General features: G+C 34.5%; 1 protein-coding gene across 2 annotated transcripts in view; it reads right to left on the reverse strand.

The window, feature by feature from the left end:
• Positions 1 to 9,594: 9,594 nt before the first annotated feature.
• Positions 9,595 to 25,455, reverse strand: part of LOC149569106 (DNA-directed RNA polymerases IV and V subunit 2-like) — a 261,527-nt gene continuing 245,666 nt past the window's right edge. For both annotated transcript variants that reach the window (XM_089821887.1, XM_089821888.1), the window contains exons 7-8: positions 10,773 to 11,977; positions 9,595 to 10,638 (exon numbers count right to left, since the gene is read on the reverse strand). In XM_089821887.1, coding sequence (XP_089678013.1) covers positions 10,152 to 10,638; positions 10,773 to 11,977 — 1,692 coding nt within the window. In that variant the 3' untranslated portion in view covers positions 9,595 to 10,151. The remainder of the gene's footprint in view (positions 10,639 to 10,772; positions 11,978 to 25,455) is intronic.

Below are 25,455 nucleotides of genomic sequence, written 5' to 3' on the forward strand. Positions count from 1 at the left end.
ACGAAAAGTGTATTTTTCCTTTAAAAATGATGAAATGGTTCATTTTCATGTTTTTGGTTTCTCCCCAAACTCCAAATTTAAAATTGCATGTTGAAGTGCTTTGCTTGTCGACATGTTTGAATCATTTGTGAAAGGTACATTCTTCTTGAAGTTTTTGTGTTTTGTGTGCTTGTTTCCCGATTTTCTCAACTTTGGAGAAGTTACAAGTTCTTTTCCAAGAGCTTGTTCTTTTTTCATTTCATGCCAAAGCATCATCACATTCCATTTCCATCTTCCATGTCACAACACTTCACATCTCATCCGAAAAATGCAATTACATTTTATTCATCTCATTCACCATTTGCACATGCATGCAATCTTATTTTCCACTTCCATGTTCACTCATCTTAGTTTCTATATTCACTCACACAACATGGTTACATGAAAACACTTTACATGTAATTGCATCTCCAAAACCCATTTATGACTTAAAGTCACTTTTTGAAAAGTCAAAAAATGTCATTTTCATCTTCCATGCATTTTGACTTCACCTTTTCACCAAAGATGACTATAAAGTTCATTATCACTCTTCCATTTTCTATTTCCATCTCTCCATATGCACTCACGCCTCCATGAGAAAATACGTGTTTTTCCATTTTCTATTTTTTTCGATGATTCACATCTCAGCTTTCATCCCTTGTTATATGTTGCACTTACATGTAGTCATTTTTCATGCAATAACGTCTTGAAAACCCTAAGTCACATTTGAAAATCAGCAATCTACGTTTGCACACATTCTCATGCATTCCACCTTCACACATTTTCATTTCATTTTGTTTCATTCCATCTTCCATTGTCCATGTCCATAACACTTAATTTTGCATTCCATTTCCATTCACATTTCATCTCCATTCATTGTGTATCTCTATAAAAAATTCCAATCCATTGTTGAACCTTTTTGGTTGACCAAGAATCAACTTGTATGGAAATTTCCTCTAATGATGTATTTATATTTTGGGATTTTTGTGTTGTAGCACAAGTGCAAGAGATGCCCTCACCATCAAAATCCAAAGACAAGATGAAATATCAATTGATAAAGAGTTGGCTCATGCAACTCCATCATCAGTCGTATTTATTCTTGATAACATGTTGGACACAAAGATTGCTCATGTGGATGTGGCTAATTTTTTGCGGAGAATACAAACTCCTATTGGCCACGAGATGAAGAACATATAAAGAAGTCACATTCACTCGGTGTATGCATTTCCTATGGCTGCCATGGAACCTTATTTCTTTCTTGGATGTGCAAGACATTTTAGCCCAAAATCAAAGACAATCAAGGATGCTAACAGAAAGGCTATCATTAGTCTTGATCCAGAGGTCATTCAGAAAATATTTAAAGTACCACATGTCGAGTGTGTAGATCTAACCAAGGAATCATCTTTGTTAAGCTGGAATGAGAACAAAGGTGATTATCAGAAGTATGTTAACAAGTACTAGTTAGATAACAAAAGGAACAACTTCTCAAAATGGCCAAAGACCTTTCACCAATCTAACTTCAAACAAGAATACAAAGACCTCAACATTTTTCTCAGCAAAGTTTGCAGTCTCAAAGATTCCACTAATTTTGAGCCATGGATGTACAAATTCATCTTCAAAACTATGGAAAATAAAGAACACATCTTTTGAGGAGAGTTGATTAGCACTACACTCTACTAGCAATTGCTCAATGTAGGGACCTTTATGCATTTTTACATGAACTCCTACCTTGTCTACATTGTTGTTGTTATGGGATATTTCTCTAGTCTCTCGACCAAAGAATCATCTTCAAATTCTAGTTTGGGATTATTATGACCAGATCACTTTGGCTAATAGTAAGTTTCATTACAAAAGAGTCCAAGATGCTTTCTTTGGAAATTTTTGGTGCTTACTCAATAGACAGTACCCATCAAGAGGGTATCTAATGTAGCCTAAGAAAAGGTAAATCAATATAGTTGTATCTTCATTTAGCTTCCAACTTTTACATACTTGAGAGTTGGGTAGTTTAAAGGTGAGTGATATACCTTACCTAGGTATGCTACTAATAGAATCATCCTGATGGAGATAGTGAGACAACTAATGGAAGTGCAATATGATCAACATACTTTGCATAGGCTTGGTTTTGGTATCACTTCTACCAAACCTTTGGCAACTGGTAACTATTCAATCAATTCTATGCACAAAGAAAAGAATATGGAAGCAAAATTGTAATTGATCACCTTGAAGAAGTTGAAAGCCTAATTTGACTTTAATTATCGAGAAATGAATTTGCAAATCAAGAGGGCTTTCACACATGTTCATTGCATCAAGGATATCTAGATTGATATGAGAACAAAGCTAGATAAAATAAAGATGGACTACTGCAAATTAACTTTGTAGTAGATAATTGATCTTAACATGCTAGAGATTCATGTAGATTTCCATGTCAAAGATGATGGGAACATCCTTGATCCGGAATTTCATTAGGCTAGATTTGATAAAAGCTGCCCTTTTCCTATTCAATGGTAATAGAAAGAATGAACATCTATCTTGGAGAGATTTCAATCCATTTTAGCAAACATGAACAAGTGGTTGAAAGTCAAAGGCCTAAAAAGAATTAATCCTATGTTGGGTTTAGATTATGGAAGCTTTGGCCCTCCTTGAAGGAAGTCACAACTAAAAATTACAGGAAGAGGTGGTGCTTCCTCTTCTGATGTGAGGAGTTCCCTCAAATTCAAGTTAAAGGGTAGAAAGGGATCTAAGTGATCCTAGATCTCTGAACTAGTTCAAGAATCAGAGAAGGAATTGGAGACAGAATCAGATGAAGAAGATGAGGAAGAAGAAGGGAAAGTTATGATCATATCTCCCCCAAGGCCTCCACAAATTCATGTACCATCCATGCATGAAGCACCTTTTCTAGATGAAGTAGATGGTGATGTAGATTCATTCTACACTTTTTTCTCACCTTCTATTCTAGTTTGGAAGTCAACACAATAGCTCTTCCTATTTCTTCTATCGCTCCTCTCATCCTAGAAAATAAACAAATGGTCAAGTTTCCCAACTTGATACATCTTTGACAGGTTTTGAGCTTTTCGTGATAGAGTCCTCTCATCATGCTCCTATGCATTCAGTTGTGCAAACTGAATCTTGTTCAATCACGACGGAGATACAATCACAATTAATGCCAGTGCTCTCCATTGTACATGCTTCAACAGATGAAAGTTTTAGTTTGCCTGCATGGTTGAGCAAGATAACAAAAAAGAGAAGAAAAGTGGTTGTACCTTCAGATAATCTCTCCGTTAAGAAAACAAAATCCACATCTTTCAAAGATAAGATTGTTTCAGGGATTTTGGTGGAATCAGATAAAACAAAATTTGTAGAAGTTGTTGAGCCACTAGTGGACAAACCTGTTGAAGAACTTACACATTTTGATTACAAGTTCACTAAGGTTGATATTGGGAAACAATCACATTTGAGTGATTTACAAGATGTTCAAAATGCATTAGCTAATGTATTGGAAAGCAATCATGAATTATGGGAGAAGAAAAATCAACACAAACAAGAGGTTTCTCAACTAGTTGAAGTCATTCAACAACAATCCTCTCAAAGTGTTGTTATTATGTCTCAGGCATCCAAGGAAAGAAAGTTGATTGAAGCCACCAAGTCCTAGATAGGAGAAATCATCTCTGCAAGGAGTTTGAGCCATCATAGAAACATTTGCAATTCTTAGGCATGTTAAAGAGATGAATGAAATGAAGCAATACTTGATTTCTTCTTTGACTTGAGAAGCAAAAGGTTTGAAGGAAATTCTTAATGACTGGGCTGAGATTGCAAACCTTTCTCTGGATGCCTTGATCTCATGTGACATTCTTCCATCATGTGAAATGTTTTTCAGCTTTTAGGGAATTATGGGCTATAAAGAGGAAACATTGAGGAAGGTGATTTCAAAGTTGTAGGCAGCCCTTGGAGATTACCAAGCAGTAGAAACATGTATGACTTGTGATTTGGAACAAATGGGATGCCAAGTTCTTGATGAATGTGGTAATCACATTACAGTTGAAAGGGCAAATTCAGAATATACAATTAGGATCAATGCTGATTTAGATTCTAAAGATTTTGGTTCTCACATGATGAACGAGTTTGTCTTGTATAAATCCTCGACAAAGCACTTGTTAGATTCTCTAGCAATAAATTTCAAGGTTGTACAATAAGAATATGCAGATGCAATGAGGATAGATGTCATATCAAAGACAATGGAGATTGTTGATCTTCCTAGAGTGTGTGATGTTATCATCAAGTTCAAGGCACTGAAGAACAATCTTTAAGATTGTCATTTTTATTTTATTTCTATTTGTAGGTCTAAGAGGATGCATTACATGAAAAGATGTAATTACATGTAATGCAAGTTACATGTGCATGAAAAGATGTAATGCTAGTTGCATGTAACCCTATAATTTATCTTCTAGTTAGACTAGGTCAAAGTTGGTTGAGTTGCTCCCACTTTTCCCCCCATCTTTTTTTTAACTCTTTTGCCTATATAAAAGAGTGCCCCCCTCACCGTAAAATCATCTTTTATCATTTATTGTATGCAAGAGAGCTCTAGAGAAATTGTGCCAATGGAACTTTGTTTATGTAGCACTATTTTGAGAGAAAAGTGAGTACAAAGGATCAATTTAGACTTAACTTTGTTTGAGTAAGATTATTACTTATGTGAATTAGAAGCTTTGTCTATAATTCATATACATTATCTTTGATTCATGTTATTTTATGTTCTTGATAATGAATATAAAAGAGTTAAGAAGCAATTGAAACTGAAGCTTTGACTAGGAGCAATTGCGGAAATATATAGCTAGAAGCTTTACTTGTAGCTTATAATTCTTTCTTAATTTGCAAAATAGTTAAGCTATCTTTACTTTTAGGAGTCTTTGTCCCCTAATAGTAAAGTTTTTTTTCATATAGAAGTATGACTGAACTTAGAGCCAAACTGGTACACTTTCAGCTAGCCTTTGAGTTAGTTTTGGTTTATTAGATCACCATTTCCAACTTTAGATAGAAGTGTAGTTAGAGATTTCACCCTGTCCCTTATTCACTTCTCGAATAAGTGAATTCTTTCTTGAAAGTTAAAAAAAAAAATATTGGTAACACCCCTTTTACAAAATATCTCAACTTTTTGCTTACCTTGAGTTGATCCAAGGAATGGTGAGAAGGGGGAGCCTTCCCTTTAAGGTAGGAGAGACTCTGTCCAACACGTTGTAGCTGATCATCCTATTTTGCAACTGGATTTTTACTCAAAACAATCAATTACAAAATATTCACCCAACAGGTTTGAACTTTCAAGTTGAATTCCAAAGAACTCATATTACAATAACTCATGCTTAGCTACACTCGTAGAGCTCTATTAGGTTGTTTCATGAGCCTTGTAAGGGTATAACTCCCAAGATCCACAAACTCCTAAGATAACAATTATCAATGATGAGCTTTTTCAACATTGTCTTTCTACATGTCTTCAGAGTGCTAGTCATCTTAACATTGCATGCAATTTATCATTCAACTTGGCACAATATATGTACAAGGATTTCCTAGCAATGCATCTAGAAGATCTTCAACATGGTGAAAAGTGAGTCATCGTTAGCTTCAAATACCTCCACATTTCACTTCATGTTACCCAAAGACAATGCATGGTTGTCCAACCTTTCAAGTTTACTCCATCACTCTTTGTATCAAGTAAGAGAATATTGAATGCAATTATTAGTCCCTGCCTATATATAGGCAGGGAACTAATGTTTGCATTAGACCTCTCTTCAATTAATTTGTACAGAAAACATTTACAAAAGGCTAAGGTTTTGGAGACATTATTTTAAAAATCATTTATGGCACTGAAATTCTTTAATTTTGATTGGCCAGTTATCAATTTCCTGGGCTTAATTCAAATTTTTTGAAATTGAAAAAAATGGTAATTACCTACTCTAATAATGGGACACGCTGAATAAAAAATTAAGAAACAGGCAAAAAGCTACTAATAAGATTGTAATAAATGTTTGTGTCAAAAACTTTGGCAAGTTGCATCAATGTGTCCAAAAACTGAGAAGATAGAAGTTAAAAGCTATTGCAATAAGTAACACAAGCACGAATTTGAGCAATCTGGAAGCTCCATGATAAACTCGAAGGTACATTTATGATATTTTTAAAAATCTTACCTTTTAGAAAAAATCTCACATCAATTCTCTTATCAAAGAGTTCCCGCACTAAAATTCTTTAATTTTGATTGGCCAGTTATTAATTTCCTGGGCTTAATTCAAATTTTTTGAAATTGAAAAAAGTGGTAATTACCTAATCTAATAATGGGACACGCTGAATAAAAAATTAAGAAACAGGCAAAAAGCTACTCATAAGATTTTAATAAATGTTTGTGTCAAAAACTTCAGCAAGTTGCATCAATGTGTCCAAAAACTGAGAAGATAGAAGTTAAAAGCTATTGCAATAAGTAACAAAAGCACGAATTTGAGCAATCTGGAAGCTCCATGATAAACTCGAAGGTACATTTATGATATTTTAAAAAATCTTACCTTTTAGAAAAAATCTCACATCAGTTCTTTTATCAAAGAGTTTTGAAGACATGCTAACTTGGACCACTATTTTTTCACAAAAAATTATGAAGGCCCTTACACGTCACTCCATTTCAAGCATGTTATTACCAATGACATGAGACTTGTATAGTTGGTTTAATTAATTTATTGAATTGAATTTGTGTATATAATTTTTAAATATTTTTTATATTTGGAAATATAAATTAAAAACAATGTATTTTCTTTTAATTTTTATTCTAAATTATTTGACAGTAGTTAAACAATTTGTTAATTAAAAAGTAGAAAATTAGGTATATTTAATTTAATTGTTTCAATTTTTTTTTTGTTTTTCTATTTTTTTAAAACTAAAATAAATTTTGATTGAGAATTACATTATGATTTTATCTTCTACTTTTTTTTTTCTAAAAATGACTTCGATTTTTATTCTTTATTGAAGTACAATGTCGATGGAATTTTAAACTTCTTCGTTATGTCTTTTGTTTGTTGTCTTTGATATAGTATATTAGCTCTTTTTTATTATTCCTGCTCCATAAGGCAGGGACTCCAGCTCCAGAAGAGCTCTTGTTAGTCATTTGCTCCTACATGGACGAAAAACGTTGGACCAACACCTATAACCTAGAAAATACTTGCATCATTCCAATATTGTCATTATAATAAGACCTCCAATCTTAGCCATTGTAGTGACCCTAGATCAAAGCCTAATGTGCCCACAACACATCAACACGAGGCTAATGCAAGGGACCAAATGACTCAAAAACATCTACATGTGAGGCACCAAATGACTTACAATACTCTTGATCCTTCACATACAATTTCCAAGCTAAATTTCATACTCCACACTAAAAAGATGGCAACATAAAGGCTAGACATTGATTTTATTTACTATTGACCATTGCAAACTCCATTAAGATCATAGCTACATAGTTTTTGAAACCCTAGCCATGGCACTAAGCTAGTCATACAATTTTCTATTCACAAAAGGAAAACATGCAACATTATGTTGGATGACAAGAAGATCTATGGTTTGAAAACATCATCATGATATATAAAAGCAATGAAATACATGATTTTTAGACAGATTTACTTACAAGTTTTGGTAAATGAACTTGTGATTTCTCTATATTAACAATAATTTATATAAAAATAAATTGCAATTTTTTTATAAAAAAATTCTTGCTTATAGCATAATTGAACCTTTACAATTTTTTGCATTAAAAAATATACAGTTCCCTTTCAAAACTAATTTTGATTTTCCTTTATTTGTTACCTTGATTTTCTACCGAGATTTAACTTAATTTACACCTTGCAGCTCGATTATCATATTTTACCAAAAAGTAGTCACAAATTTAACATAAAAAGAAACCTATGACTTGTATAAGAAATCACCACTAGTTTAAATAAAATAGACGCCCTTAATTTTAAACACCACCACACAATTTCCCCATGCAGCAAAAAATCTCATGTGACAATCTAACAAATATTGTGTACAAACAATGCAAAATATTTTATTATATCAAATATCAAAATATTGATAATAATTAAATTTACCTCTTTATATAGAATTTGGAAGATGAAACCAAATAAACATGCAAAGAAACATAATACAACTCACACAAAACACTAAAAATAGACAACTTAATTAAATCAATAAAATACCTTTATCATATAAATTTGTTTAATCTTCTTTTAATCATTGAATATTATTCTAATATGCAACACTTACTTTGTCATGACAACTTTGACTTAAATTCAAATGAATATGTTGGAAACATTGGCTAGATATTGTACCCTCTCCAACTACTACAAGGCTTCCAATTACTTCACAATTTCTTGCATCTTTGATTTTGTATTACATCTTATCTTAGTTGATAATCGTATAATCAAGAGGTGGCTGCCATAGTTCTTTGGTAGAGATTCTCAGAGCTATTGCATAATCAAAGATATGATTACAAGGATATATTATCCATAAGAAATGCAATTTGACTAGACATCAAACTATTTTTAGCTTGTCAAATTTTATATATATATAGACAACTTGTCAAAAAATATTGTTTTCTCATATTGTATATTCACAGAGAATCTATGACAACTTGTAAAAATTTAGAGCAGAATGATGTATAAAGCACTTTCATACTAGCAAACTTTGTGTTTGATATTTTGAAGATACACAGTCTAAAGAAGCTATTTGAGAGAGCAATGCTTCACATATTGACAAATTTCTTGGTCAATATTCATAATAAAAGAAATAACATAGAAAGAAATCTGACAATGTGTTCACACTCTGGCTTTTGATCCCTTAGACTACTTCATCTCATATACATCATTAAAATTTCTAAATTCCTTCCTTCAACAATTTTAATTAAGATATATTCAAAGAAACTATCATATGTGTAACAATTCCATGCCAGGTGTTTTATTTTCAAATATGAATATTTTTCCTTACCACTGTAGGTGTACCAATTCCATGCCAGTTGTTTTATTTTCAAATATGATTTTTTTCCGTACCACTAACCAGAAAAAGAAGAAAGAAAAAAAGCTGTTTTTATTTAATATTCCAAGTGAATCACCATGGGGCCGTAATATATTAAAATGCTTCGAATAAAAACACCTAAATCATCAGCATAATCATTCTACGTGCACATACATATACATTTCAGCAGCACATCGCCCTCGATAAAGATTCTTTGTTGGTTCCAACCATCCATGCAAGAGTCAACAAGATGCATTATAATCTTTGTAACGCTTCAATTCTAATAACACCTATGAAAAGTTTATTGGCTTGCAGCTCTCCTACCACACCTGGTAATCAATCATTCCATGAACATATACTCACATTTTAAATCTGTGTATCCCACACTTCAGGAACCCTTACTTCTTGATTAAGATTTCATCACCAGCATATATCGGGTATTCAAAAGTTAATTCTAGAAAACTCAAGCCTTTCACAACTTACCTATGCTGTCGCACACAACAATTTCTCAACTAGGCAATAGTACAATTAATGCATGTGTAAACAAAAACGCCTATTGTATATAGCCACTATCAAGTCCGTAGTTTAGCAGGGCCCACGTGAGCAATCTATGCCACAGTTAAGGTTAAATGTTATATTACAGTTTATAATGATCTAATCAAAATCGACATTCCGATCTATAGGAGCTTTCTCGTGTTTATAAAGAGATGGAGCTATCAATGTCCAAGTTTGGCAAATGTCATTTACAGATATAATTATTTTCAAAATTCTGTACTTGGACATTCTGAACTTCAAAGAAGTTAATATGAAAGGATACATCATATTATGTTAATATTCCAAGAATCCAAAGACTTGCAATAGACTAAGAATTATATCCTGCAAAGCTGTAAACATTCTTGACAGAGACTTACCTAACTTCAGCCTTGTTAGCATTATGCTTATTTTCGTTTACATATCAACAATAATCTAGCCATGGACATTATACAGATGTTTTTGATATTGGTCAAAAATTGAACACTAATCTGTTGTATATCATGTAATGTACTGTAACTGACATCGATATAGTCTTTCCTAATAAACCTGAACTCCCTGCCTTGTCAACACAATTCAGTTGAAAATTTCAGACATATGCCCATACTGAATAGCTCCTGGTAGAGTAATTTGCATGCATAAGGAACATTCACCTTAACAGCATATTTTGCAGTTTTACAGAAAGGACAATATGGTCCTCTTATACCCTCCTTGAGTATCACTGTTGCGACCATGTGACACTGACTACATATGTGCATACTTGAGAAATCGCTTAAATAGAATAGCCTTTCCAATAGATTGGCAGTTGCTCCATGTGCTAGCATACAATCACGCTCCATCTCTCCAAATTTAACCCCTCCATGACGTTTTCTATCAGCAACTGGCTGTCGTGTTAAAGGGTGTACTGGACCATGATTCCGATATTTCAATTTGTCTTCAGCCATATGGATGAGCCTCTGATAGTATGTAGGGCCAATGAAAATCTTTGATCGCAATTTATACCCTGTCCGCCCATTGTACATCTGCTCTTTACCCCATTGTTCGAAGCCATACCTATAATAAAAAAAATATAGAATATACATTATGTCCTTCCTAAAATGGAATGCTCTACATTGAAGTTTTAGTATGTACTCACAATATAAATAGTTTTCCTTAGTTTTGAATGGGTAGCTTATGACAAAACTAACCTGTGAAGCTGTTCAGTAATGGATTCAATGGTGATAGGACTGAAAGGTGTGGCATCACCAACAATGCCACTTGACGCAATTATTTTTGATAAGGCACATTCAAAAAGTTGTCCAGGTGTTTGTCTTGAAGGAAATGCATGTGGATTTATGATAAGATCTGGAACAATGCCATCTAATGTAAAAGGCATATTTTCTTGCTCTTCAATAAACCCTACAACTCCTTTTTGGCCATGCATGCTTGAAAACTTATCTCCAAGAGCTGGAGATCTTGCTTCTCTTAACCTCACCCTTGCAAACCTCCTTCCATCATCATTATTGACCATTAAAACTTGGTCAGCCCTTCCTCGTTCGGTATGCTTCAATTTGAGGCTGAAATTTGCCTCAGAGGGCTGTGAACTCACCTTTCCAATTAATATGTCCCCACTGTACAAGTCTGAACCAATAAAAGGCAATCCATCATCATCAAGCTTATCTACTCTCAGATTTTCTTTGTTTGGCTTTCCAAAATCTACTGCAATCCTGGATGAATTTTTAGAGTCACTGTCATCATGATCTGCCTCTGATGTGAATGTATGAAAATGCATGGTTCGAAACAGCCCACGATCTATTGAGGCATGGTTTAGAACTAGAGAGTCTTCCTGGTTATATCCATAATGAACATTGACAGCCACAATAGCATTTTGACCATTATAGAGCTCCACTTTCTTGAGACAATCAGAAGACACAGTCTTAAACAATGTTTTTTGAGGATAAAATAACTGGTGTGAAGATGTATCACATCTTGTGCGGGAACTTGTCGTATAGTATCCTATTGCTTGCCTTGAGTGTTTCTCTGATTGAAGAAGTGTTCTTGTTGCAAGATTCCGATTTGCAAAGGGGATCAGACTTGCATTGAGGCTCAATAAAAAAGACGGGTCCAACTCGCAGTGAGTAAACTGTACAGAGTCTGAGTTCTTTGCAGCCATACTTAAAATATTTATTCCACAAGCTATTTGAGTGTCTTCTTCTTCTTCAACACCTAATAATTCAATGATGCCCTTTTTCATGAGATATTTGAAAGGGCTACGACTTTTCTTGAAGTTTTCAAATTGCCGTCTGGATATGCATAACCTTTTATTTTTCACAATAAGAAGTGGTCTCAAAACTCTTCCTGCATCGGTGAAAATCCGAATCTCATTTTGTGTGTCATCCTTTTTTATTTCAACCTGTAGATGTCAAAATTGTTAGTTAGCATCCCATATGTAGAAAGGGCAAATAAAATCATTTGTAAGAAGAATGCTACAGTCAGTGTTGCTCAGTTTGAAAATTTTAAGAGTTGCATTTATCAGACGAATTTACACTTTACAGTAGAATTTCTTGCAGGAGAGTTTTTGTATCATTTCTTTAAAAATTGATAGAATAAGTAACCATTATAGTAACTTTTGAGGACTGAAAAGATGGGGTACACCAAAAAAAGACTATCAAGTTTGGGACAAGAACTACAATATATATATATATATATTCGAAAACATGGAAGAAAGTGGACTACAAGTAGTCCCATTCATGCCAGAGCAGAAACAAATAACTAGCAAATGCCAAACTCTGCATTAGATGAAAAACTAACCCAGTTTACACTGGCACAAATGGAACCACACTAATCAGATAAACAAGTAATCAAATGGCATGTCAAAATCAAGCATATACTGTCATCTTGTAAATTGTTTTTGAGGTGTCAAAAGAAGCTTGAACGGAGGAAATTTTTGTCTTTTACTTGGCCTTCAAAAGTGATAACTAATTCATTCTCTCACACTTTTAAATTCATAAAAGATTGGTGAGGATAAGATTATCCCATTGGAAGTGTTTTTGTTTATTGTGAAGTTGAAGTTAAGATAAAAGGAGTTGACGCTATGTATTATTTTTCACAAGACTGCAGTTTACAGAATACGTTCTCTCAACTTAGATACAAAGAAAGATCTTGTTATAGTGCTCTTTACATAAACCTCAATTTTCCATAGAAAAACACAGAAAAAATTATAAGGAATCAAAGGCAAGAATCACTTGAGACAGTCAAGCTTCCGTTAGAGACATGAGGTGAAAGTCACCTAAAAAAATACTAACATATTATAAACTTCTAGTATATGAATCATCAGAGAGAATACTGACCTAGTCTGACCTATCTCAGAAGTTATAACTTGATCTCCAAACAATCAAGAGTCTCGATGAAATTCCACAAGATAAATTGCCAAGCAAACATGGTGGCCACAAATCTCAACTTTAATCAAGAATATGATTGCCATTAAAATAGATTTCTCATCAGGGTAACACCCTCTCAACGGAATTATACCTCTCTTAAAATAGGGTGAAGTGACCTTTCCATTTTATGCAAGGTTGGACAAAATATAATCATTAGTTGTTATTTGTAAATTCAAGGATGAAACTCTTCCTTTAGAAAACAATTTGAATAATTTAAGCCACTCTGTTTTTAGAAGACCGATCATGTAAGTTGCATAATGTGCAAATGTAATAATGTGAGTGTATATTATTATTAGAATCTATTGGTTAATAATGCTGTTATATTACATAACTATAGGGTTATGCAGATGGCTTTTGTTGGGTGGATATTTTGCAACCGACAGTTTTGGATAAAATCTAGTCGCAAAATAGGATAACCAGCCACAATGTGTGAGACAGAGTCTCTCCTACCTTAAAAGGAAGGCTCCCCCTTCTCACTGTTCCTTGGATCAACTCAAGGTAAGCAAGAAGTTGAGAAATTTTATAAAGGGTGTTACCAATATTCTTTCCTCTTAACTTTCAAGAAAGAATCCACTCACCCGTGGAGCGAGTAATGGGCAAGGTGAAATCCCTAACTACACTTCTATCTAAAGATGAAAAGGTGATACTGATAAACCAACATTAACTCAATGGCTAGCTGAAAGTGTATCAATTTGGCTCTAAATCCAGTCGTATTTCTATATAAATAAGCTTTACTAATAGGGTACAAAGACTTCTAAAAGTAAATATATCTTAACTATTTTGTGAATCAAAAAAAAAAATATAAACTACAAAGCAAGCTTCTAACTATATATCTCTATGATTATTCCTAGTCAAAGCTCTATCTCCAATTGCTTATGAACTCATTTTATACTAAATTATTAAGAACACATGACTACATGAATCAAAAGTAACATATGCAAATTATAAACAAAGTTCTACTGGCACAATTTCTCCAGAGCTCTCTTGCATATAATAAAAGACGATTTTACAATAGGAGGGCACTCCTTTATATAGGCAAAGGAGTTGAGAAAAAGATGGAGGAAAAAGTGGGAGCAACTCAACCAACTTTGACCAAGTCTAACTAGAAGAGAAATTATTGGGTTACATGCAATTGCATATGCAACTCACATTTCATGTAATTACATCTTTTCATGCAATGCATCCTCTTTGATCTACAAAGAAAAATAAAAATAAAATAACAATCTTAAAACTTGTTCTTTAGTGCCTTGAATTTGATGATAACATCATGCACTATAGGAAGATCAGAAATCTCCATTGTCTTTGATATTGCTTCTATCCTTACTGCATCTTCATATGCTGATTGCACAACCTTGGAATTTGTTGTCAAAGAAACTTGCAAGTGTTTTGCCAAAGAATTATATGAAGCAAACTTGTTCATTTTGTGAGAGCCAAAATCTATATCATCATTGACCTTGATTGTATATTTTGAAGTCATTCTTTTAACTGCAATCAAATTACCGTGTTCATCAAGAACCTAACAACCGGTTTGCTTCAAGTGACATGTGATCCCCATTTCTATTGTTTGAAAATCTCCAAGGGCTGATTGCAACTTTGTTATTAGTTTTTTCAATGTTTCTTCTTTGTAGCCCATAAGCCCTTGATATCTAAAAAACATTTTACATGAAAGAAGAATGTCACATGAAACCATGACATCTAAATCAAATTTAACAATCTCATCCCAGTCATTGAGAATCTCTTTCAAATCATCCACTTCTTGTGTCAAAGAGGGAATCAAGCATTGCTCCATTTCAAACATATCTTTGATAAATTTAAACATTTTAACTATATCTGTAATCGCTTGGACGCCTTCAAAAATGACATCTCCTATCCAAGACTTGGCAACTTCAACTAACTTCTATAAAGTTTTTGCAAATTCTATGTGATCAAACTTTAGATTGTACCTTCTATTGTGGTTGCTGAAGATGATCTTCCTTTAAGTCTGACTTGTATAAACAGATGTCAATAATATATTAATTATTCTGAAATTTTCTATTTCTGAACGTATTCGAATAGGGAAGACTTGCTTAAAGGAGCAGATTTTATGTTCTTTTTGTGTGTCCTTTAACTACAACCAAACCCTACATAGATATCTTACCCAAAGGGCATGTCCCTTAAAGGGACATGACCCTATCTAGGTTGGCCCATAAACTCTTTCTCATAATTGGCACCTAAAGGATGTCATGACATGTAAACAATATTAACTAGGATTAGTTAAAGTTTAACACTAAAACAAATAAAACCCAAGGGAGATGTCGATCATGCCTATCAAAGGAGCAATATAAATCTAGGCCTTCATAAGGCATTTCGAGAATGCTAGGGTCTATGCGATCTGCATAGTCAAATCAGTATGTTGATCAGAGTTACGGATCTAACAACTTCCTTTCCTTGGATGTTTAAGACATAACAACAACATTTTGAGAAAATTGTTGCCGAATGACTTCATTTAAATGAGTAACCTCCTGTTTGAGATGATTCTTCTTTTCCCAAAATTCATGATTTCTTTTTGACACATTAGCCAATGCATCTTGAGCATCTTGCAAGTTACTCAATCTTTACTACTTCCCGATTTCTACATTGGTGAACTTGTAATCAGACTGGGCAAGCTCTTTAACAGGCTTGTCCGTCAATGGCTCAACAACCTCAACAAACTTGGTTTTCTCTGAATCAACTAAAGAAGATTATCCGAAGGTACAACCACTTTCCTTCTCTTCATTGTGATCCTGCTCAACCATGCAGGCAAGCTGAAACTTTCATTTGTGGAAATAGGTACAATGGAGAACATTGGCATTGATCCTAATTGTATCTCCGTTGTAACTGAGCAAGACTCAGTTTGCACAGCTGAATTCATGGGTGCATGGTGAGAGGATTCTATCATAAATAACTCAAAACCTGTCAGAGATGTATCAAGTTGAGAAACTTGACCTTCTGTGAGAGTTGGAAAATCTTCGAACACACTTCCCAAATGTTCATATTGTTCATTTGTTAAAATGGGAGGAGTGTTGAAGATATAGTTAGACCCAACATGTTGACTTTTGAAGCTGGAATAGAAGATGTGAAAACAATGGAAAATGAATCCACATCATTATCTATCTCATCCAGAAAAGGTGCTTCATGCATGGATGGTGCATAACTCTGTGCAAGTATTGGGGGAGATATGATCATAACTTTCCCCTCTTCCTCCTCATCTTCTTCCTCTAATTCTTCCTCTGATTGTTCATCTAACTATTCATTTGATTCCTCTTCTAATTCCTGAATTGGTTCAAGGATCTGAGATGATATAGATCCCTTTCCACCTTCAACTTGAATTTAAGAGACTTCTTCACATCAGAAGAAAAAGATCCATCTTTACTAGTAATTTCCAATTGTGACTTCCTTCCAAGAGGACCAAAACTTCCACAATCCAAACCCAATTTAGGATTACCCTTTTTGAGGCCTTTAATTTTCAACCACTTGTTGGTGTTTGCTAGAATGGATTGAAATTTATCAAGGATGGATGTAAATTCCTTCTGCTGCCATTGAATGGGAAAAGAGCACCTTTTATCAAAACCTTCCTGATGATATTCAGGATCAAGAACATTGCCATCATCTTCAATTTGGAAATCTGATGGGATCTCAAGCATGTTAAGATTAATGATTTGCTGCAAAGTTAATCTGCAGTAATCTATCTTCATTATATTTAATTCTATCCACATGTCAAACCAAACATCCTCAATTTCATGAACATGTGTAAAAGCTCTCTTGATTTGAGTATTCATGTCTCTGAAATCAAAGTCAAATCTGGCCTTGAATTTCTTCAAACTGATTAGCTACAATTCCGCTTGCATATTTTTTTGCTTTATGTACATAATTGATCTAATAATTACCAATTGTCAAGGGTTTGGTAGAAGAAATACCAAAACCAGGCCTATGCAAAGCATGCTAATCAGATTGAACTTCCATGAGTTGTCCGGCTAATTCCATCAGAATGCTCCATCAGTAGCATACCTAGGTAAAGTATATGGCTCACCTTTAAAGTACCCAACCCTCAAGTAAGTAAAAGTTAGAAACTGGATAAAGATACAACCATACTGATTTACCTTTTCCCAAGCTTCATCAGTTACCCTTTTGATGGATATCTCTCTATCAAACAAACACCGGAAATGCCCAAAGAAAGCATCTTGAACTCTTCTGTAATGGAACTTACTATTAGCGAGAGTGATCTTATCATAGTAATCCCAAATTGGAATATGAAGGCGATCTCCTTTGGTTGAGAGTCTAGAGAAAGATCCCATGGCAACAACAATGTAAACATGATAGGAATTCATATAGAAAGGCATTGAAGTGCCCACACTGAGCAACCGTTGATAGAATGTAGTGCTAATTAGTTCTCCCCAAAAGATATGCTCCTTATTCTCCATGATCTGGATGAATTTATACATCTATGGTTCAAAATTTGTGGAATCTTTAAAACCACAAACCCTGCTAAGAAGAATAATAAGATCTTTGTACTCTTGCTTGAAATTAGATCTATGAGTGGTCTTAGGCCATCTTGAGAAGTTACTTCTCTTAGTATCTAACCAATATTGATTTACATACTTCTGATAATCTCCCATTTTCTCATTCCACATTTCTAAAGATAGATATATGGTCAAATCTACGCATTCTGCATTATGCGGCACTTTGAAAATTTGCTCGATAACTTCTAGATCAAGACTAATAATAATTTTACCGTTAGCATCTTGGATTGTCTTTGTCTTTAGGTTGAAACACTTCACACATCCAAGAACAAACTCAAGTTCCATGGCAGCCATGGGAAATGTAGAAACCAAGTGAATGACTTCTGTTGATACGTTTCATTTCATGACCAATAGGAGTTTCTACTCTCTGTAGAAAATCAATTATATCTACATATCCAATCTTTGTGTCAAACACGTCAAGAATGGAAGTGACATGAGATAGAGTTGCATGAGCCAACTCTTTATCAAACTGGTATTTCATTTTGCCCTTAGATTTAGATGGTGAGGGCATCTCTTGCGCTTGTACTGCAACACAAAAATCCCAAAACATAAACACATCATCAAAGGAAATTGCCATAAAGGTTGATTCTTGATCAGCAACAAAAGTTTGAGTATGGAATTCATACTTTGTAGACCCTATGAGATAATCTCAAAAGAGACATCATACATATGCAATAGATAGAAATGGAAGATGGAGTGAAAGAATTATGAAAGTGGAAATGGAAGGAGATGAATATGTATTAAGGTGGAATGCATGAGAATGTGTGCGAATGAAAATTATTGACTTTCAAAAAGTGACTTGGGCTTTCAAGATGTCATTGCACGGAAAATGAATTGAATGTATATGCAACATGTAATGAGGAATGGGAAATGAGATGAGATGCGAATACAGATGGAAAATGAGGTTACATGTAAGTGTGAATGACAGATGAGATGAAATGCGTAATGACATGGGAAGTGGAATAACATGTATTTTATCATGGAAGTGTAAGTGCATATGGAAAGATGGAAATGCAATGTAACTTAAGGCGAAGTGAACTTTATAGTTGTCTTTGTAGAAAGGTGAAGTCAAAGTACATGGGAAAACATGCACGTGACATTTTTGACCTTTTAAAAAGTGTCTTTAAGTTAAAAATGAGTTTTAGAAATGCAATTACATATAAGACTCCTCATGTAATCATCTCGTGCGATTGGATGTGGAAAGTGAGATAAGTGGAAATGGAAATGGAAATGGAAATGGAAATGGAAAATGAGATTACATGTGCATGCAAATGATGGATGGGATGAAATACATGTAATCGCATTTGATGAACGAGATGCAAAGTGTTGTGGCATTGAAAGATGGAAATGGAATGTGATGATGCTCTTGCATGAAATGGAAGGTGAAGTGGAGTGAAACATGACCAAGTTCTTGAAAAAGAACTTGGAACTTCTCCAAAAATGAAAAAAAAAAAACCGAAAAGAAAACACACAAAACACAAAAAAAACTTCAAAAGAATGTACCTTTGGCAAAAGACTCAAACATGTCAACAAGCAAACCACTTCAACATGCAATTTCGAATTTGGAGTTTTGGAAAAAACCAAAACATGAAAATGAGCCATTTCATTATTTTTAAAGGAAAAATACATTTTCCATGGCAACAAAATCAACAAGTGTAAAACATCAGGCTAAAATATGCACAAAATTTAGCAAGATAAGCACAAATTAATTAGCAAGAGGAAAATGTTCACTTACATGATGATTGTGTTCCAAAAATGGAGGAGGAAAAAGTTCCAATGTTGAAAGATTCTCCAACAAACTTAGATTTTTTCAAATTTTGCAAGAGGAATTTGTAATGGGCAGCAAATGAGGCATTTTCAATGCAAAATGCCAAAAACATGCCCTGAAAATGCTTCCAACTTCAATGTTTATAGCAAATGCAAGCTCTTGAGACATTTTTGGGAAAAAAGTGGATTTCCAATGCATTGCATGTAATGTTTTTCACTTAAGAATGCAAGAACGTGATCCTTGGTGCATTGAAAATGGATAAATATGCCAAAATGCCTCTTCTCCAAGCAAAATTGTGATCCTCAATCACTATAAAATGGATGTTTTTTCAAAAATATGGGTCAATAAGAGCATGAAAAATAACGTTTTTAGCAAGGAGATTCAATGTTTTTACCATGAGAACACTTGGATTTGCAAGAATGACCCTAAAGGAGAAGATTTGAAGATATTTCATAGAAGAATCCAAGCAAAATCATCAAAAACATGTTCTTGGAGGCAAAATGCATGAAGTTTTCTCTTCAAACTCCAAAAACGGGTTTTAGAAGAGCAAATACGTGTTTGAATGCAAAACACACCTTTTAGAGGTGTTTGCATATATTAAAAATGCAACATGGAGCAAAACACACCATTTAGAGGCCATTACATGTTTTTAAAACATGCAATGGGCTCTCCCAAGGCAAAACGCACCTTTTGGTGCATATGCATGTTTTAAAAACATGTTTTTTACCCAAAAACGGGTTTTGGAGGTGCAACTACATGTGTTTGGTGCATAACGTACTTTTTTGGTGTAAAGACATGTTTAAGTTACTTGCATATGCAACTCAAGGCAAAAACTCGCAATTTTGATGCATATGCATATAGCACATGTAGCGCATCTTTTTGATGTCATTACACATTTAAGTTAGGTTTAAATGCAATTGCATCAAACAGGTCCACTTTTAAGATGTCATTGCACATTTAAGTTGAGTTTACATGCAATTGCATCAGAAAGGTCCACTTTTAAAATGTATTGCACATTTAAGTTATCCATTTAAGCACATGCCAATTTAATTTTGATAAAATATTATTTAAGTGAGACATAAATTATATTTATATTATCATATTAACAATATAATGTGTAAATTTCATTTAATAAGTAATATTTACTAGAGTATTTGATTTAAATGTCAAAAATTAAATTGAACCATATAGTTAATATAGTCACTTAAGTGAAAAATCAACTTAAAAATACAACATAAAGTGCACTATAGTTACTTTAAGTGAAAATTTAAATGATAAAGTAACTTAAAAACATAACATAAAGTAAATTTTAGTTATATTTTTCAAAAAGTGAATGTCAAATTAAAAATATAAGAGTCGATTGATTGATCAACTTCAAGCAATCGAATAACAAATTGAACTTAGAGAAATGTGAAACTATTTTGAAAAAGTTCCATACTGTTACTAACAACAACTTTAACCCTTCATGCATCAAATATTCTCCTATAGCATATTTGACCATTTTCAGCAACACCACTTTCATCCCACTAATGGATTTCTTGCTTTTCAAAGTTATAATCCTAGCCATATCAATTGAAACTTGAAAAACTATTAGAAAAATAAAAATAAAAAAGATATTGAACATGTTTAAGTGACAAATAGTTTAGTGTTGAACTGCATCTTAAACTAGAAATGAATTGATATACTCCAAACCCTAAACAACAACAATCATAAGTTTATTTCTCAAAGGCAACTGTAATCTGAAGGTTATGACATGAAGATGGCTAGACCGTGAAAATAATACTGACTCGAAAGCAATGTCATATCAATAATATATTGTTTTCAGGATGTGCATGGCTGTACAAAGCCCAAAAACAACAATATAACTAAAAGCCAATCAAAATAACAAGTTAGAATCACTCTAAACTTTGTTTCAAATGTTACTAATTCCTTCCATTCTGATTTGGTCCGATCTTACAATGAATTTTATAGTTTATTGGCCAATTTAGTCCTTACAAATAACACCCATGACCATTGGACTTCCTTTTACAGCTTTAATGCAATTTTACATTGTTGCACTTTTTTGCAACTCTTCACCTTCTTGAAAGCTTTTGAGACTTTTGACAAATGTGATGCCATGACTTTGCATAAACATTAAAGACATTTTGAAATGACCATTTAATAACCTTTTACATGGTTATTATCCTTTCGAGGGTCATTTTGCAACTTTTTACATATTAAACCAATTAGGACCTTAACTATGACAAAGTGGACAAGATTACATTTTTGTTACAACTTTTCTTCTCAATTGGATTCTATTACATAGAATGGCATTGAAACATATATGAATGAACATAAATCATTAAAGAATCAATTATGATCTCTTTTAATTATATGATGGCTAAGTGCTCTTACACCACGAAGTATACACACTTCTTTGCTATCTCCTCAGATTTCCAAGCCACATAGGTAGCAGACTTATTTTTCATAGAAGTTCTTTCCTCTTTACGGGTTACCCCGAAACATTGTTAGTGACAGGGATGGTAGTTTTCTCAATATTTTCTAGACGGAATTATTTCGATTGGTAGGAATAGAATTGTCACCAACTGCTAACTACCACCCTTAGACAGACAGAGATTGTGAACAAGTGGTTAGAAGGCTACCTCCGGAACTATATTTTAGCACAGTAATGACTATGGGTCAAATGGATGCACCTGGGCGAATACCATTACAATACTACTTATCACATGTCCATTGGAATGGCACCCTTCAAAGCACTATACGGGTATGAACCCCTTTCATTTATCGACATGGTACTAGGTGACAGCCACACACCAAGGGCGAGGGACTAACTTCAGGAAGGGAAAGACATCCTAAGATTCTTCAAGGAGAACTTACAAAGTACGCAGAATCAACAAAAGATCTATACCGACAAACACCAGATCGAGAAAAGTTTTGAACTGGGAGACTTGGTCTATCTCAGGCTCCAGCCATACAGGCAATCCTCATTGAAGGCAAAAGGAAAAGAAAAATTGAAGCCACGTTTTTATGGTCTTTATCATGTAGCTCGCCGCATTGGTGAAGTTGCCTATGAACTAGAACTCCCAAATGGAAGCCGCATCCATAACATCTTTAATGTCTCCTACTTGAAGAAAGTCGTGAGACAGAACATCGCAATAACCAAAGATCTTTCACCACTCAATGAAGGGAAGCTCATGTTAGAACCGGTCGAGATCATTGATGTATAGGAGAAGACTCTACAGAACCGTACCCTAAGGGAATACTAGGTACGCTGGAAACGCTTGTCATTGGATTACGTGACTTGGGAAGGTGAACACATTTTGCAGCATCTGGCATTGCATTTGCTTCTAACAAGCAACTTTTGGGATGAGAGGACTATAATGTTCCTGTCATAGAATAAATAATTAATCAAACCACCGATTGAGTTAGTATATCTCGGACCCATTTTTATTTAATTGTTTTCATAGGTGTGGCCATCGGCTATCTTTGTAAACCCTTGGGAATTCCTCCAAAGGGTATTTAAGCACGACATGTAGGTAGTTGGTATGCAATTTTGGATAATTTCTTTGTTCTACAAATTCCTATTGGAGTTCTCTATGGTTCGCCATTTCAAAAGTGAGAGATCTTCCCTATTTGGCACATCTAGAGCCCCATCTTGGTCTGCTGATATATATTCTATGTTCGGTGATAATTTGCATACATTAGTCTTCCTTGGCGTATCCCTCTATTAGTGAATGTTTGGCATCTATCTTATTTATGTTAGCTGGAGCACATACAATCTCATTGATTTTTGACTTGTGAGTTGTCATATCGCCTACGCACATAACACTTAGTACTTGTACAGCATTTTGTTTGTTCCACTATACGACAATTCCATTTGTTCACCGTAAGGCCTTCACTCCAAATTGTATGGGCCCCCTCATCCTCTCACCGTACTACCATCTTACCACTCCATACAATCTCCACTCCAAATTGTACAGCCCCTCATCCTCTCATTGTACTACCCTCTTCCCACTTTGTACAGTTGTCTTGGTGTAACACCTTCCACTCACCGTACAGTCAACCTACTGTTAACGTACGATCAAACCCAACAAACACCATACGACAACATACTTCGTTGTACACCAACAACCTCTACACAGTATGGTCAAACACTTCTCCACACCATATGCACATCATTTACTTGTTCACAACGAAGTATATCAGATCTGTACCATCATCATTTAGCAAGACAAATCGAGAACATTATAGTGATCAACTTATGAACTATAGAATCCCAAGGAAGGCCCTACAACGATCAATGTGTAAGGGTTACAACCTCCTAAAGATTAAGGGCTAGACACCATTAATAGAGGCAATGGCATCTACCATACATATTATATTAAATGAAGCATTTGAACATTAAATACCCCTCAATTTTCAGCTCCTAAAGGGAGCAAAGATAGTAGATCCAATCCTAGTGTAAAATATGACCAGTTTCAATGCATATCTTATACAAACACTCACTTAACTAACAAATGGTAAACCTTGAGCCCTATGACCAAAGAGATTGAAGGTATTAAGATATATGATACCATCCTCCCCCTTATGTATATTTTCTCTATGTGAAGGGTCATCTAAAAAGGAGCAGAGGTCCAACTTAGACCTATTGCTTGTGAATGCCCTATCTTTGAGACTCTAATTATGGTCTCCTTTATGTCTTCTCATTCATGTGGGCCCTTGTACAAATCATTCCTATGACCCTTGTATGGAAACCTCCATTGTAGTATGGATTTCTCCACCCTCATACTGATATCTCTAAGCGTTAGTCGTACGAATTGTGTGGACATGGTGATGATTGTTGTACAGCTTGGGATTGACTTCCTCTGGTTTCTAGTATGGGTTGTGTTGTTTATTATCTCCCTGCTTTATTGCTCTTGTTTATCCTTAGTACGGACCTTTGTGGAAGTACTATATTTCTTTTTGGTTTGTCATGCAGGTCCTTTATATCCTTTTAATACGGTTATCTTAAATGGTGTCTCTTTCAATACAAGGTCCTAATCACCACCAACCAGGATCACCTTTTAGCCTTCATTTTTTCCCAAGTTTATTTTTTTGTACTTGGTGCCTTGTATCAATGCATAAAGGTTCCATCCACATTGGCCACCCCTTTCTTGTACTCCTCATATTGTGTTGGGTACATATCCCAATTCCCTTTTATCTTAAATGGAATCTCCTTCAATATAGGTTCCTAATCATAGCCCACCAAGATCACCTTTTAGTCTTCATTTTTTCCCAAATTCTTTTTTTTGTACTTGGTGCCTTGTAATTCACTTCCTCATCTTTCCTGAATAAATGGGTAAAGGTTCCATCCACATTGGCCACCCCTTCCTTGTACTCCTCATATTATGTCAGGTATGTGTCCCAATTCCCTTTTATCTTCGCTATTTCCAACATGTGGCAACTAGGTTGGAATACCTCATACTCATCCATCTACCAGTAGAACAACCCATTAAGCGAACTAGTTTCATCTTCCAAGCAACTTTTGAATCTTAGTATGGCCTCACCATTTGGCTCTATCTGTCTGTTCTCGTCGTACTCCCCAACCCTGATTCAAAATCTGATGTTAACTCTTGACTTACTATTTGGTTTTCTAGGTCAATGATGTGTATCTTCCCTTTTCTCTCAATGGATAGTGTGTTCTTTTTCCAATTACAGTTGGCCTTTTGTTGTGACAAGCTAACCTCTGCGAAGGAGAGCATTGTACCCCTTCCTCTTGAGAGTAATGATCACGAAGTCTAGAAAACATTTATGTGTTCCCAAAATCACTTTTTGAGCCATGAGTGTCTGGAGTAGCTTTATGCCATGTTGGTCTACTCTCACCAAACGAAATGTTGGCTGCCAAAGTGTTGGTTTGCCCAGTGCCTTTCATGTCTCTTTTGGCAGTACATTTACTCCAGATCCTCCATCCATAATGGTATTGATAACTATGTGATCCATGATCTTCATTTCTACCTAAATAAGTAACATTGGTTTGGCGAGCACAAGGTCCTCTTGGCCATCTATGTTCTTGTCCTTTCCTTGGTAATGGTGATTGCCACTTTCAATTGTGGCAAGGTGTCTTGAAGGTCTACCACCCATATAGATGCAGTGGCTTGCAACATCT

This window comes from Cupressus sempervirens, chromosome 3 (genome assembly GCF_028749045.1).
Source record: "Cupressus sempervirens isolate cs-2001-9-10 chromosome 3, ASM2874904v1, whole genome shotgun sequence".
NCBI classification, from domain to species: Eukaryota; Viridiplantae; Streptophyta; class Pinopsida; order Cupressales; family Cupressaceae; genus Cupressus; species Cupressus sempervirens.